The sequence below is a fragment of the Hypanus sabinus genome, chromosome 5 (genome assembly GCF_030144855.1).
Source record: "Hypanus sabinus isolate sHypSab1 chromosome 5, sHypSab1.hap1, whole genome shotgun sequence".
Classification (NCBI taxonomy): Eukaryota; Metazoa; Chordata; class Chondrichthyes; order Myliobatiformes; family Dasyatidae; genus Hypanus; species Hypanus sabinus.
In genome coordinates this window covers 167,139,672-167,150,982 of record NC_082710.1, presented here as the reverse complement: position 1 = coordinate 167,150,982, position 11,311 = coordinate 167,139,672, and the positions used below count along the sequence as shown (strand labels likewise).

The following is an 11,311-nucleotide window of genomic DNA, read 5'->3' as shown; positions in this document are numbered from 1 at the left end:
GATCAGAGTTGAGACCCAATCAGTAGATGTAAGAACTGGCAGAACTCAACATTTTGTGTTTTTATTTATTTCCAGCATCTGCAGATTCACTCGTGTTGTATGTAAGAAGTTTGCCCGTTCTTCCCCTGACACCGTGTGTTCCGGTTTCTCCCCGATTCCAAAGACGCACAGCTTAGTCAGCAAGCTGTGGGCATGACATGTTAGCGCCGGAGGCATGGTGCCGCTTTCCCCCAGACTATGTTGGTGAAACAAATCAGAATGAGCTTTATTACCCGCATGTGAGGTGAGATTTATTAATTCAGCAGCAGCAGTTCAATGCAATACATAATATAGAAGAAAAAACACAAAAAAAATAAAACAAATAATAAATATTAATTTCACGTCTTAATGTAAATGTGACAAATAAAACTAATCTTTATATGATAGTTGAGCTGCATCATGCTCGGTGGGGCAGTCCAGGTGGACCGAATTTGTGAACTGGGAACTGTCACTTTTACAAGTGATTACCATGATGCTATTGCAGCCCGGGAATTTCCGAGTTTGGAGTTCAGTTCCAACGTCCTCCATAAGGAGTCTCCACACATCCTCCAAGTGGAATGTGTGGGTTTCCTCCCACAGTCCAAAGAGGTACTGGGTAGGTTAATTTTCACTGTGAACTGTCCTGTGATCAGGTTTGTGGGTTGGCTGGGGCAGAGTGTCTCAAACAGCAAGAAGGGCCGAGACTGCTCTTTATCACTGATTAAGTAAATATCACTATGTTTTCACGTGCGTGTGATGAATAACTGTTTTCACGTGCGTGTGATGAATACACTGTTTTCACGTGCCTGTGATGAATACACTATGTTTTCACGTGCGTGTGATGAATACACTCTATGTTTTCACGTGCGTGTGATGAATACACTATGTTTTCACGTGTGTGTGATGAATAACTGTTTTCACGTGCGTGTGATGAATACACTGTTTTCACGTGCGTGTGATGAATACACTCTATGTTTTGATGTGTGTGTGATGAATAAATTTGTATTTTGAAACAGTGAAAGACAATACACTCTCTCAAAAATAAAAACTTTATTTCAAACCACTGAGGTTGGCAGGTTACGCAGGCTGGAGCGAAGTGTCAGATCGGATGCGAGAGCGGTCAGTGTCGGCCACTGAGACTGATTTGTGCAGCCAGCGTGATCTGGTATTGTCCCCATCCTCGCTGACAATCCCCCAAGACAGAACAGCAACTGGTATCCTGACCATTACAGCCCCTTCTGACAGGTGTAGTGGGGGCCAGAGGGTTGTAACCCCTCTGGGGAGGGGTTTGACTGACCAGAGTTGTCAAACAGGGACCAGGGCTTCCCTCTACAAACTGTGCATGGCGTACGGTGAAAATGAAGACAGCAGCTCAGGGACCAGCCCTCCAGGTGGGAGGTGTGAGACAAACCTGGCCCCCCACCTCCTGTCCCTTTCCTCCTGTGACGGGTTTGACTCCAGACGACTCCCGTCTCCCTCAGCCCAGCTCCTCTCGCGCCTTGCCCGCTTTCTTGGGCATCTTCTTGCTGGCGGCGTCCTGCAGTTCCTTTGTTTTGTAGTAGTGCGGGGCGACCTCCAGCAGCCAGCTGCTGTCGATCTCCATCACCTGCGACGGGGAAGAGGCGAAGGGGAGTTTAAAGGCAGCCGACCGATGGAGAGGTGGATGACGGGGAAGGGCAGAGACGGGGGCACAAAACGGGGAAAACACCACAGGAACAGGCCCCTAGGCCCAGCAGGCCTGTGCCAACCACAACGTCAAATTTAAACCTCTTCTGCCTCAGATACCCTAAAGAGGGTGCAGGTGAGGATCACCAGGACGCTACCTAGATTAGAGTGTTCACTACAAGGAGGGGCTGGTAAATTGAGGGTAGGTTCCTCTGGTGCATCAGAGGCTGAGGGAGACGTGACAGATTTATGAGAGGGCAGAGACGCTCAGTGTCATCCCCCTCACGGAAATGGCGAAAACTGCAAGATGCAGCTTTAAGGGGAGGGGGAAAGTTTGAAGGAGACTTACGAGCTAAGTTTCGTTTTACGCGAGCTTTGTTTTTACAAAATGGTGGAGGCAGATATGGTGGAAAGTACGGGGGGGGGTGTCAGAGTTATGGATTTTATCTACAGAGAGTGGTGGGTGTGTGGAACATGATGTCAGGAGTGGTGGCAGAGGCAGATGCATTAGAGACATTTTAAGAGAATCATCAATGATAGACAATGTTGCAGGAAAGCAGCCCGACCACCCACAACATGGTCTGTTCTGGCTGTCGGCAGCAGGAAGGTGGTACAGGAGCCTCACGATCCACCCCTCAACCTACAGGCTCTTGAACTTCACTCGTCCCACCAATAAAATCCTCCTACAACTTACAGGCTCATTTTCAAGGATCCCTCATCTCACTTTCTCTTATTGTTTGTTTATTTATTACTATTATTTTTGTTTTGTACTTGCACAGTTTTGCACATTGCTTTGTCGGTCCATCCCGTTGCGTGCGGTCTTTCATTGACTATTGTTGGGTATCCCGCAAGGAAACGAATCTCAGAGAGTTGATAATAAATTTAATTTGAACTTTGAACCAGAGGGAAGGTTAGATTGACCTTGGAGTAAGTTAAATGGTCGGTGCAACACCATGTTCTACGTTGAATGTGATGTTACAGCAGCGTTCAGCCAGGCCCAGGTGTAGTTTAATCTGGCAGCAGGGTCAGCACAAACTGACGGGCAAAAGGGCCCATTCCTGTGCTGTATCGTCCACGCTTTGCCACAAAGGCAGGTGAGTAGTGGGTCAGTTAGATTTGGAGGACAGGCTTATCTTGATGAAGGATAGGGCGGGCCACTGGCACGTGAGGTGAGCTGTAGTGTGAACGGGTGGTCTGTCTCTGCACTCCCCTGGGTGCTGGAGGACCGGGAACACGACACTCCGGGCAGAGAGAGCTGCAGCTGTCGCCCGGCGGGCCGGACTCTCGAATCGGAAGGGTGGCAGTACCTGTCTCATGAACTCCTTGGTGGTGAAGACCAGCTCGTGGTAGATGAGCCAACGGGGCTGCTCCTCGAACAGGCTGCTGTTGGGGTGGACGTACACCGACTGCTGGTGCTTCACCGTCTTGTAGCCAGAGCGAGTCAGCCGGGCCGTGTGGTAGAAGAAGCCAGCAGTGATCGCCTGGGGGAGAGGGGGAGACACACAGCACAGGATTTTAACAGCTTCGACAGACGAGGTGCAGACGGCATTCTGACTGGGTGCATCTCCAGCCGGCACAGGATCAAAAACACCTGCAGAGTTGTAAACTCAGACTGTCCGGCCATGGGCACCAGCCTCCCCACCGTCCAGAACACCTTCAAAAGAAGGTGGCACCCATCATTAAGGACCCTCGTCACCGGGCCCTCTTCTCATTACCACCATCGGGAGCCTGAACGTTGTAGGAGCAGTTTTTTCCCCCTCTGCCACCAGATTTCTGAATGGCTAATAAGCTCATAAAAACTAGCTCAATATTAATTTACTTTTATTGTAATTTAAAGCTATTTTTATATCTTCCACTGTCCTGCTTCCTAGAAAACAGCAGGTTTCCTGACATACGTCTGTGCTGATAAACTGGAATCTGCGTCTCAGCCTAAGCTTCTGAAAGCCGGTGAGAACAGGAAGTTCCCAGCTTGCCCCGTCCCGAGTCACAGGCCTCCGGGCAGTTCCACAGAGCCAACGTCTTCCAGCCAGACGGACTGACACACAGCACCAGGGCAAGGCCACCCTTCTGCCCATCACGGCCATTCTGGCTCACTGGAAGAACGCTGCTATCAGATCCTCTCTCCAGCCTCCCAGCATTCAATCACTGCCCAGTTCTTCACAGTCACAGGGGTGCAGGCCATTCAGCACATCGGGTCAGTGCTGGCCATCAATCACCCGTTTACAATTGTCCTATTCTCACTCTCCCCACATTCCCATCGCTCCCCCAGAAACACCCCACCCCCCACGTTCCTACATTCTACCCTCCCCAACACATTAGGACACTCCACTGTGGCCAACTAACCTACTCTGCCTCTTACCATTCGTTCATTAATATGTCGGACTGGACCTGAACTCTAGGTGCCAGACTGGACCACACTGACGCTGGACTGGACTGAACCCTGGGACCCAGATAGAACTACACTGGGCCAGAGTAAACTCTGGGAGCTGGACTGAACTAAACCCTGGGAGCTGGACTAGACTGGACTGGACTAAACCCTGGGAGCTGGACTAGACTGGACTGGACTAAACCCTGGGAGCTGGACTAGACTGGACTGGACTAAACCCTGGGAGCTGGACTGGACTAAACTCTGGGAGCTGGACTGGACTGGACTAAACCCTGGGAGCTGGACTGGACTGGACTGGACCAAACTCTGGGAGCTGGACTAGACTGGACTGTACTAAACTAAATTCTGGGAGCTGGACTAGACTGGACTGGACTAAACCCTGGGAGCTGGACTAGACTAAACTCTGGGAGCCAAACCAGACACAGCTGATCTGAGAGGTAAAACAGACTCTGGGCACCGGATCGGGCAACAGCACCAGCTCACCTTCCGGATCAGGATCTTGTCACCAGCTGAAGACTTGAGCTCCACCTCGATCCTCTCCATCAGCCCCTCCAGCTGTTCCCGGACATCGCGAGCTCGGCGCATGGAGCGGAACTGGATGAAGTTCTCATAGCACCACTGGGTGGAATATCCACTCTCTACCCACTGCAGGGGTGGGGGCAAAGAGAACAGTCAGATCATCAGCCTCAGTGCAGAGAGGTACAGGGAGATCTGAGCACACCTCAGCCCTCCCCCCGCCAAACGTGGGCAGATTACACACCGCTCCCTCTGAACGCGGGCCGATTACACACCGCTCCCTCTGAACGCGGGCCGATTACACACCGCTCCCTCTGAACGCGGGCCGATTACACACCGCTCCCTCTGACCACGGGCCGATTACACACCGCTCCCTCTGAACGTGGGCCGATTACACACCGCTCCCTCTGACCACGGGCCGATTACACACCGCTCCCTCTGACCACGGGCAGATTACACACCGCTCCCTCTGACCACGGGCCGATTACACACCGCTCCCTCTGAACGCGGGCCAATTCCACACCGCTCTGTCTGACCGCGGGCCGATTACACACCGCTCCCTCTGAACGCGGGCCGATTACACACCGCTCCCTCTGACTGCGGGCAGATTACACACCGCTCCCTCTGAACGCGGGCCGATTACACACCGCTCTGTCTGACCGCGGGCCGATTACACACCGCTCCCTCTTAACGCGGGCCGATTACACACCGCTCTGTCTGACCGCGGGCCGATTACACACCGCTCCCTCTGACCACGGGCCGATTACACACCGCTCCCTCTGAACGTGGGCCGATTACACACCGCTCCCTCTGACCACGGGCCGATTACACACCGCTCCCTCTGACCACGGGCAGATTACACACCGCTCCCTCTGACCACGGGCCGATTACACACCGCTCCCTCTGAACGCGGGCCAATTCCACACCGCTCTGTCTGACCGCGGGCCGATTACACACCGCTCCCTCTGAACGCGGGCCGATTACACACCGCTCCCTCTGACTGCGGGCAGATTACACACCGCTCCCTCTGAACGCGGGCCGATTACACACCGCTCTGTCTGACCGCGGGCCGATTACACACCGCTCCCTCTTAACGCGGGCCGATTACACACCGCTCCCTCTGACTGCGGGCAGATTACACACCGCTCCCTCTGACCACGGGCCGATTCCACACCGCTCCGTCTGACCGCGGGCAGATTACACACCGCTCCCTCTGACCACGGGCAGATTACACACCGCTCCCTCTGAACGCGGGCCGATTACACACCGCTCCCTCTGACCGCGGGCAGATTCCACACCGCTCCCTCTGACCGCGGGCAGATTCCACACCGCTCCCTCTGAACGCGGGCCGATTACACACCGCTCCCTCTGACTGCGGGCCGATTACACACCGCTCCCTCTGAACGCGGGCCGATTACACACCGCTCCCTCTGAACGCGGGCAGATTACACACCGCTCCCTCTGAACGCGGGCAGATTACACACCGCTCCCTCTGACCACGGGCAGATTACACACCGCTCCCTCTGACCACGGGCCGATTACACACCGCTCCCTCTGACCGCGGGCCGATTACACACCGCTCCCTCTGAACGCGGGCAGATTACACACCGCTCCCTCTGAACGCAGGCAGATTACACGTCACTCCCCCCACTTCCCCAAACGTGGGCAGGTTACACACCACTGCCCCTCCCCCAAGATGTGGGTGGGTACACACTGGCCTCCCCGAATGTGGACAGATTTACATTGTGTCTCTACATCAGAGTTCCGAGGTTTGCCCCGGCTTCCCCCTCACCTGGGTGTACACGTTCAGCAGTACCAGGTGGTCACCTCCCGGCTGAAAGAAGTTCATGCGGGCATTGTCCGCGTGCACCACCTTGTCCTTGGGTCGGTAGAAGATGGCATTGTTGACGGACAGCATAGCCGCAATGGTCAGGATTTCCTCTGAGCACTGATACCTGAGGGGACACAGAGAGCCGGGGCTTCAGCAGACCTGTCTGCACCCAATACCCACTCAGACATCGTCAGGAGTTTAAGGAGACTCCATGTCACCAAACAGCCTGACAGATGTACAGCGGACAGCACGTCGACTGGCTGCTTTACAGCCTAGTCCAAAGCACAGGGTCACAAGAGGCTGCTGAGGGTTGTTAACTCAGCCAGCTCCACATGGGCACGACCCTCCCCTCCCCTCCATCGAGGAAATCCTCAAGGGGTGGTGCCTCAAGAAACCACCACCCATCTCCATGGACTCTCACCATCCAGGACATGGCCTCTTCTCGTTCCTACCATCGGGGAGCAGGTACAGGGGCCTGAAGACCCACACCCAATGATTCAGGAACAGCTTCTTCCTCTCTGCCATCAGATGTCTGGATGGCCCATGGACCCATATACACTACTTCACTTTCCCTAGTGATTCAGTTTTATATTTCACAGCTGCTGTAAGACAACACACCTCACATCATTCCACAACGGGATAACAATTAGGAAGGAATCTGGTCTACAGGGTAGACACGGACTGGAATATAACATTTCAGAAAGACAAACAATTTGTTAGAGAAGGTTTATGCCGTCACTTCAACATAGGATGTGGCCATTTGGCCCAACAAGTCAGCAGCTTCCCGATCGGTCAGGGCATCAAAGGATACAGAGGGAAGGGAGGTGTACGGGGTTGACTGGGATCCAGGATCCGCCATGATGGAATGGCAGAGCAGACTCGACAGGCTGGATGGTCTAATTCTGCTCCTATGCCTTCTGGAGGAGGAAGGTCGGGGAGTTATATGAACATTGGGAAAGTTGGTAATGTGGTCAATCAAAGTGTTATACAAGCTGAAAGGGATGGTGGGAATTAGGTGAACAGTGGTGTTGCTTCAAGAGCAGCATCGTGTTCGGAGCTAGTTGCCCCTAAACGTAGACATTGGAGACTGAACAGAAACTCATCGTTAGATGGGCAGAGTCACCACAGAAGGCCAAGACTGTGAATCTGAGCATCCAAACACAGGAGATTTGGGGAAATGAAAAGAAGGCAAGGTCTCCTGTGTTGGGAGGTTAGGGCAACCTTCGCGGCAGTAAAACAAAGATGAAAGAGAAGCAGGTCACTGAAAAAATAGTGAAATCCACATTGTGACCCCGATAGTTCCAGCTGCCAGAACCGTTACCTCCTTCACTCACATGGGTGTAGCGATTAGTACAAAGCTCCAGATCTCAGTGCTCGGGGCACCAGAGCGCAGAGTTCAACTTCGAGTGTCCTCTGTAATAAAGTTCGTACATTCTTCCCGTGACTGTGTGGGTTTCCTCCAGGTGCTCCAGTGCCCTCCCATACCGGTTAGCAGGTTAATTAATTAGCTAACCTCCAAATAAACAAATACACAGACAGACAAATGGTTATTGTAAACTGTCCTGTGATTATGCTCGGATTAATTCAGTGGGTTGCTAGGTGTTGTGGTTCCTTGGGCCAGAGGAGCCTGTTCCACACTGTCTCTCGAAATAAATAAAAATAAAACAACAGTACTTCCTTCGTTAACGAGAAAGCTTCTTCCACCTTCCCCAAAACGTACTGGTGTGATTCGACACTGCCATCGTAGAGGGCATCCTCACATCAGCCGCTCATGTCTGGTCTGTGCAGTGTCCGCTCACAATGTCAGAAAACTACAGCGCACTCTCCGGTCAGCAGCAAAGGTCACCGGCTGCCGTCCACCATCACTGCAGGCCAAAGAAGCAGGCACGCTCCTCACCCTGCCAGCTGCCTTTTCCTAAAGCTCCCTTCCAGAAAACAAAACTTCACGCTATCTCAAAAGTTTCTTCTTGCAGGCAGCCATTCCAGCTAGTCTCCTCCCCACCTCGCTCTATACATTGTTACTGCACTGTAAACCCTTTAAACCACTCTTCATAAAGTCGTTTACATTATCAATACACGCACTTATGTGGATGCACATTTTATTCCATATCCGTACTTTAACCTCTGCTTATTTTTAAAAATAATTCTTTATCATTGCTGCCTGTTGCTTTTTGTTGCCTGACCACCCCACAGCAATTCCTAATACATGTAGACGTAGTGGGAGTACAAAGCCGATCTTTGGTCGGTGAGAGGCCACAGCTCACTCAGGCGACAGCAGGGACCACAGTCTCAGCTCTGAAGACTGCACAGCACTGCCGGCAGAGCCCATCAGCATTCTGTGCTCTGGGAGGGGTGACAGATGAACGGTGGGGGGGGGGGGGGTATAGACAGGGTGAATGCATGCAGGCTCCCCCCAGCCCCAGGTTGGGTGAGACAAGAACTAGAGGCATAGGCTTAGGGTGAAAGGATTAGAGATAAAAGCACTCGGGCTCTGTAGAGTTGGGAGCAGAGAGGTTTCAGGTCCAAGAGCCTTCAGTGTCCTATTGCGTGTGGTTGCCTGTTGAGCTGGTGCTGTGGCTGCAGAAGGAACCACACTTCGATAAACTGCGTGCTCATCTGCGTTAACCCATGCTGGTGTGGCATACTCACTTCTCTGAAGCCAAGATCATCTTAGATAGCATGGGGTCCACTGGGAGTTCCGCCATCCGCCGGCCCAGCTGGAAGAACAGGCAAAGCAGGACAAAGTTAGTGAGCAGGAACGCACCCTGGGATTGGGAATGACATTGGGACAGGGCGGTGGCAGAATGGCGAGAGGGAGACGTGTGTGCACGGAGGTATTGGAGGGATTGTTTGAACCCACCACCTTCTGACTCAAGCAACAAGGGTTCTGCTGAGTGCCAAATGATTAAGCGCTTGCTGTACGTCCGATTGAAGGGGTTGCATTTTGTTCAAAGTAAATTTGTTATCAAACTACATACATGTCACCATAACCCACCCTGAGATTCATTTTCTTGTGAGCATTCACAGTAAATACAAAGAAACACCGTGAACTCAATGAAAAAATACAGAGGGACAAATAAACTGTGCAAATATTAAAAATACATAAATATCGAGAACATGAGATGAAGAGTCCTTGAAAATGAGGCCATGGTTTGCACGAACAGTTTAGTGATGGGGTGAATGAAGTTATTCCCTCTGGTTCAAGAGCCTGATAGTAGAGGGGTAATAACTGTTCCTCAACCCGGTGGTGTGAGTCCTGAGGCTCCTGTACCTCCTGTACCTCCTACCTGATGGCAGCAACGAGAAGAGGCCTGATAGGTGAGAATCCCTGATGACGGATGCTGCTGTCCTCCAACAGCTCTCTGTGTAGATGTGCTCGGTGCTGGGGAGGGCTTTATCCACAATAGACCAGGCTGTATCCACTTACTTCTGCAGGCCTTTCCATTTGAAGCAACCAGTCAATATACTCTCCATCTATAGTAGGTTGTCAACGTTATAGATGACAAGCTGGATCTTTGCAAGTCTCCAAATAAAAAAAGTAAGTACTTTCTTTGGAATGCCACTTGTGTGCTGGACCCAGGGCAGGTCCTCTGAAATGACAACTTAAAGTTGCTGATCCTCCAATAAAGACTGGCCCATGGACCTCCGGTTTCCTCATCCTGTCGCCAGTAACAGCTCTTTGGTCTTGCTGACATTGAGTGAGAGGCTGTTGTTGTGGCATCACTCAGCCAGATTTTCAATCTCCCTCCTGTATGCTGATTCTTCACCACCTTTAATTCAGCCAATGACAGCAGTGTCATCAACAAACTTAAATATGACATTGGAGCTGTGCTTAGCCTCACAGACACAAGTGTAAAGTGAGCGGAGCAGGGGACTAAGCAAACTGTCTTGTGTTGTACCTGTGCTGACAGAGATCGCGGAGGAGATGCTGTTCAAATCAAGTCTAATTATTATTCATCCATTCATGGATACAGCCAATGAAACAATGTTCCTCTGGGATCAAGGTGCAAAACGTACACAGCACATACAAAACAGCGAGCAAAAAAAACCCCAGCAGAGTCACGCTAAAGAAATGTACAGTATATATAGTCCAAGACCTTGAGCAAACAATTGATGGTACAGTTCACAGCAAATCAGCCCATTATTCCACTGATCAAACACTAGAGGGCAGCACCGATGGGAAAACCAGACCCCAACTGAACACGGACGCCACGCTACACCGTCTCCGGCGTCTCCTCGTCTGGACTCCAGCACCAGGCAAGCCCACAGCCTGAACACGGACGCCACGCTACACCGTCTCCGGCGTCTCCTCGTCTGGACTCCAGCACCAGGCAAGCCCACAGCCTGAACACGGACGCCACGCTACACCGTCTCCGGCGTTTCCCCATCTGGACTCCAGCACCAGGCAAGCCCACAGCCTGAACACGGACGCCACGCTACACCGTCTCCGGCGTCTCCTCGTCTGGACTGCAGCACCAGGCAAGCCCACAGCCTGAACACGGACGCCACGCTACACCGTCTCCGGCGTCTCCTCGTCTGGACTGCAGCACCAGGCAAGCCCACAGCCTGAACACGGACTCCACGCTACACCGTCTCCGGCGTCTCCTCGTCTGGACTGCAGCACCAGGCAAGCCCACAGCCTGAACACGGACTCCACGCTACACCGTCTCCGGCGTTTCCCCATCTGGACTCCAGCACCAGGCAAGCCCACAGCCTGAACACGGACGCCACGCTACACCGTCTCCGGCGTCTCCTCGTCTGGACTCCAGCACCAGGCAAGCCCACAGCCTGAACACGGACGCCACGCTACACCGTCTCCGGCGTCTCCTCGTCTGGACTGCAGCACCAGGCAAGCCCACAGCCTGAACACGGACGCCACGCTACACCATCTCCTC

At 52.6% G+C, this 11,311-nt stretch overlaps 1 protein-coding gene and 1 long non-coding RNA gene across 2 annotated transcripts in view; one reads left to right on the top strand and one right to left on the bottom strand.

Annotated features, from left to right (window-relative positions):
- The window catches only part of LOC132394550 (uncharacterized), a 36,029-nt gene extending 35,097 nt beyond the window's left edge, over positions 1-932 (top strand). The window contains exon 3 of the long non-coding RNA XR_009512364.1: positions 76-932. This is a non-coding gene — a long non-coding RNA (uncharacterized LOC132394550). The remainder of the gene's footprint in view (positions 1-75) is intronic.
- Positions 933-1,053: 121 nt separating this feature from the next.
- Positions 1,054-11,311, bottom strand: part of dhx16 (DEAH (Asp-Glu-Ala-His) box polypeptide 16) — a 48,755-nt gene continuing 38,497 nt past the window's right edge. Inside the window, exons 17-21 of the mRNA XM_059970838.1 lie at positions 9,066-9,133; positions 6,378-6,540; positions 4,553-4,714; positions 2,991-3,164; positions 1,054-1,624 (exon numbers count right to left, since the gene is read on the bottom strand). Of these exons, the coding sequence (XP_059826821.1) occupies positions 1,496-1,624; positions 2,991-3,164; positions 4,553-4,714; positions 6,378-6,540; positions 9,066-9,133 (696 nt within the window). The 3' untranslated portion in view covers positions 1,054-1,495. The remainder of the gene's footprint in view (positions 1,625-2,990; positions 3,165-4,552; positions 4,715-6,377; positions 6,541-9,065; positions 9,134-11,311) is intronic.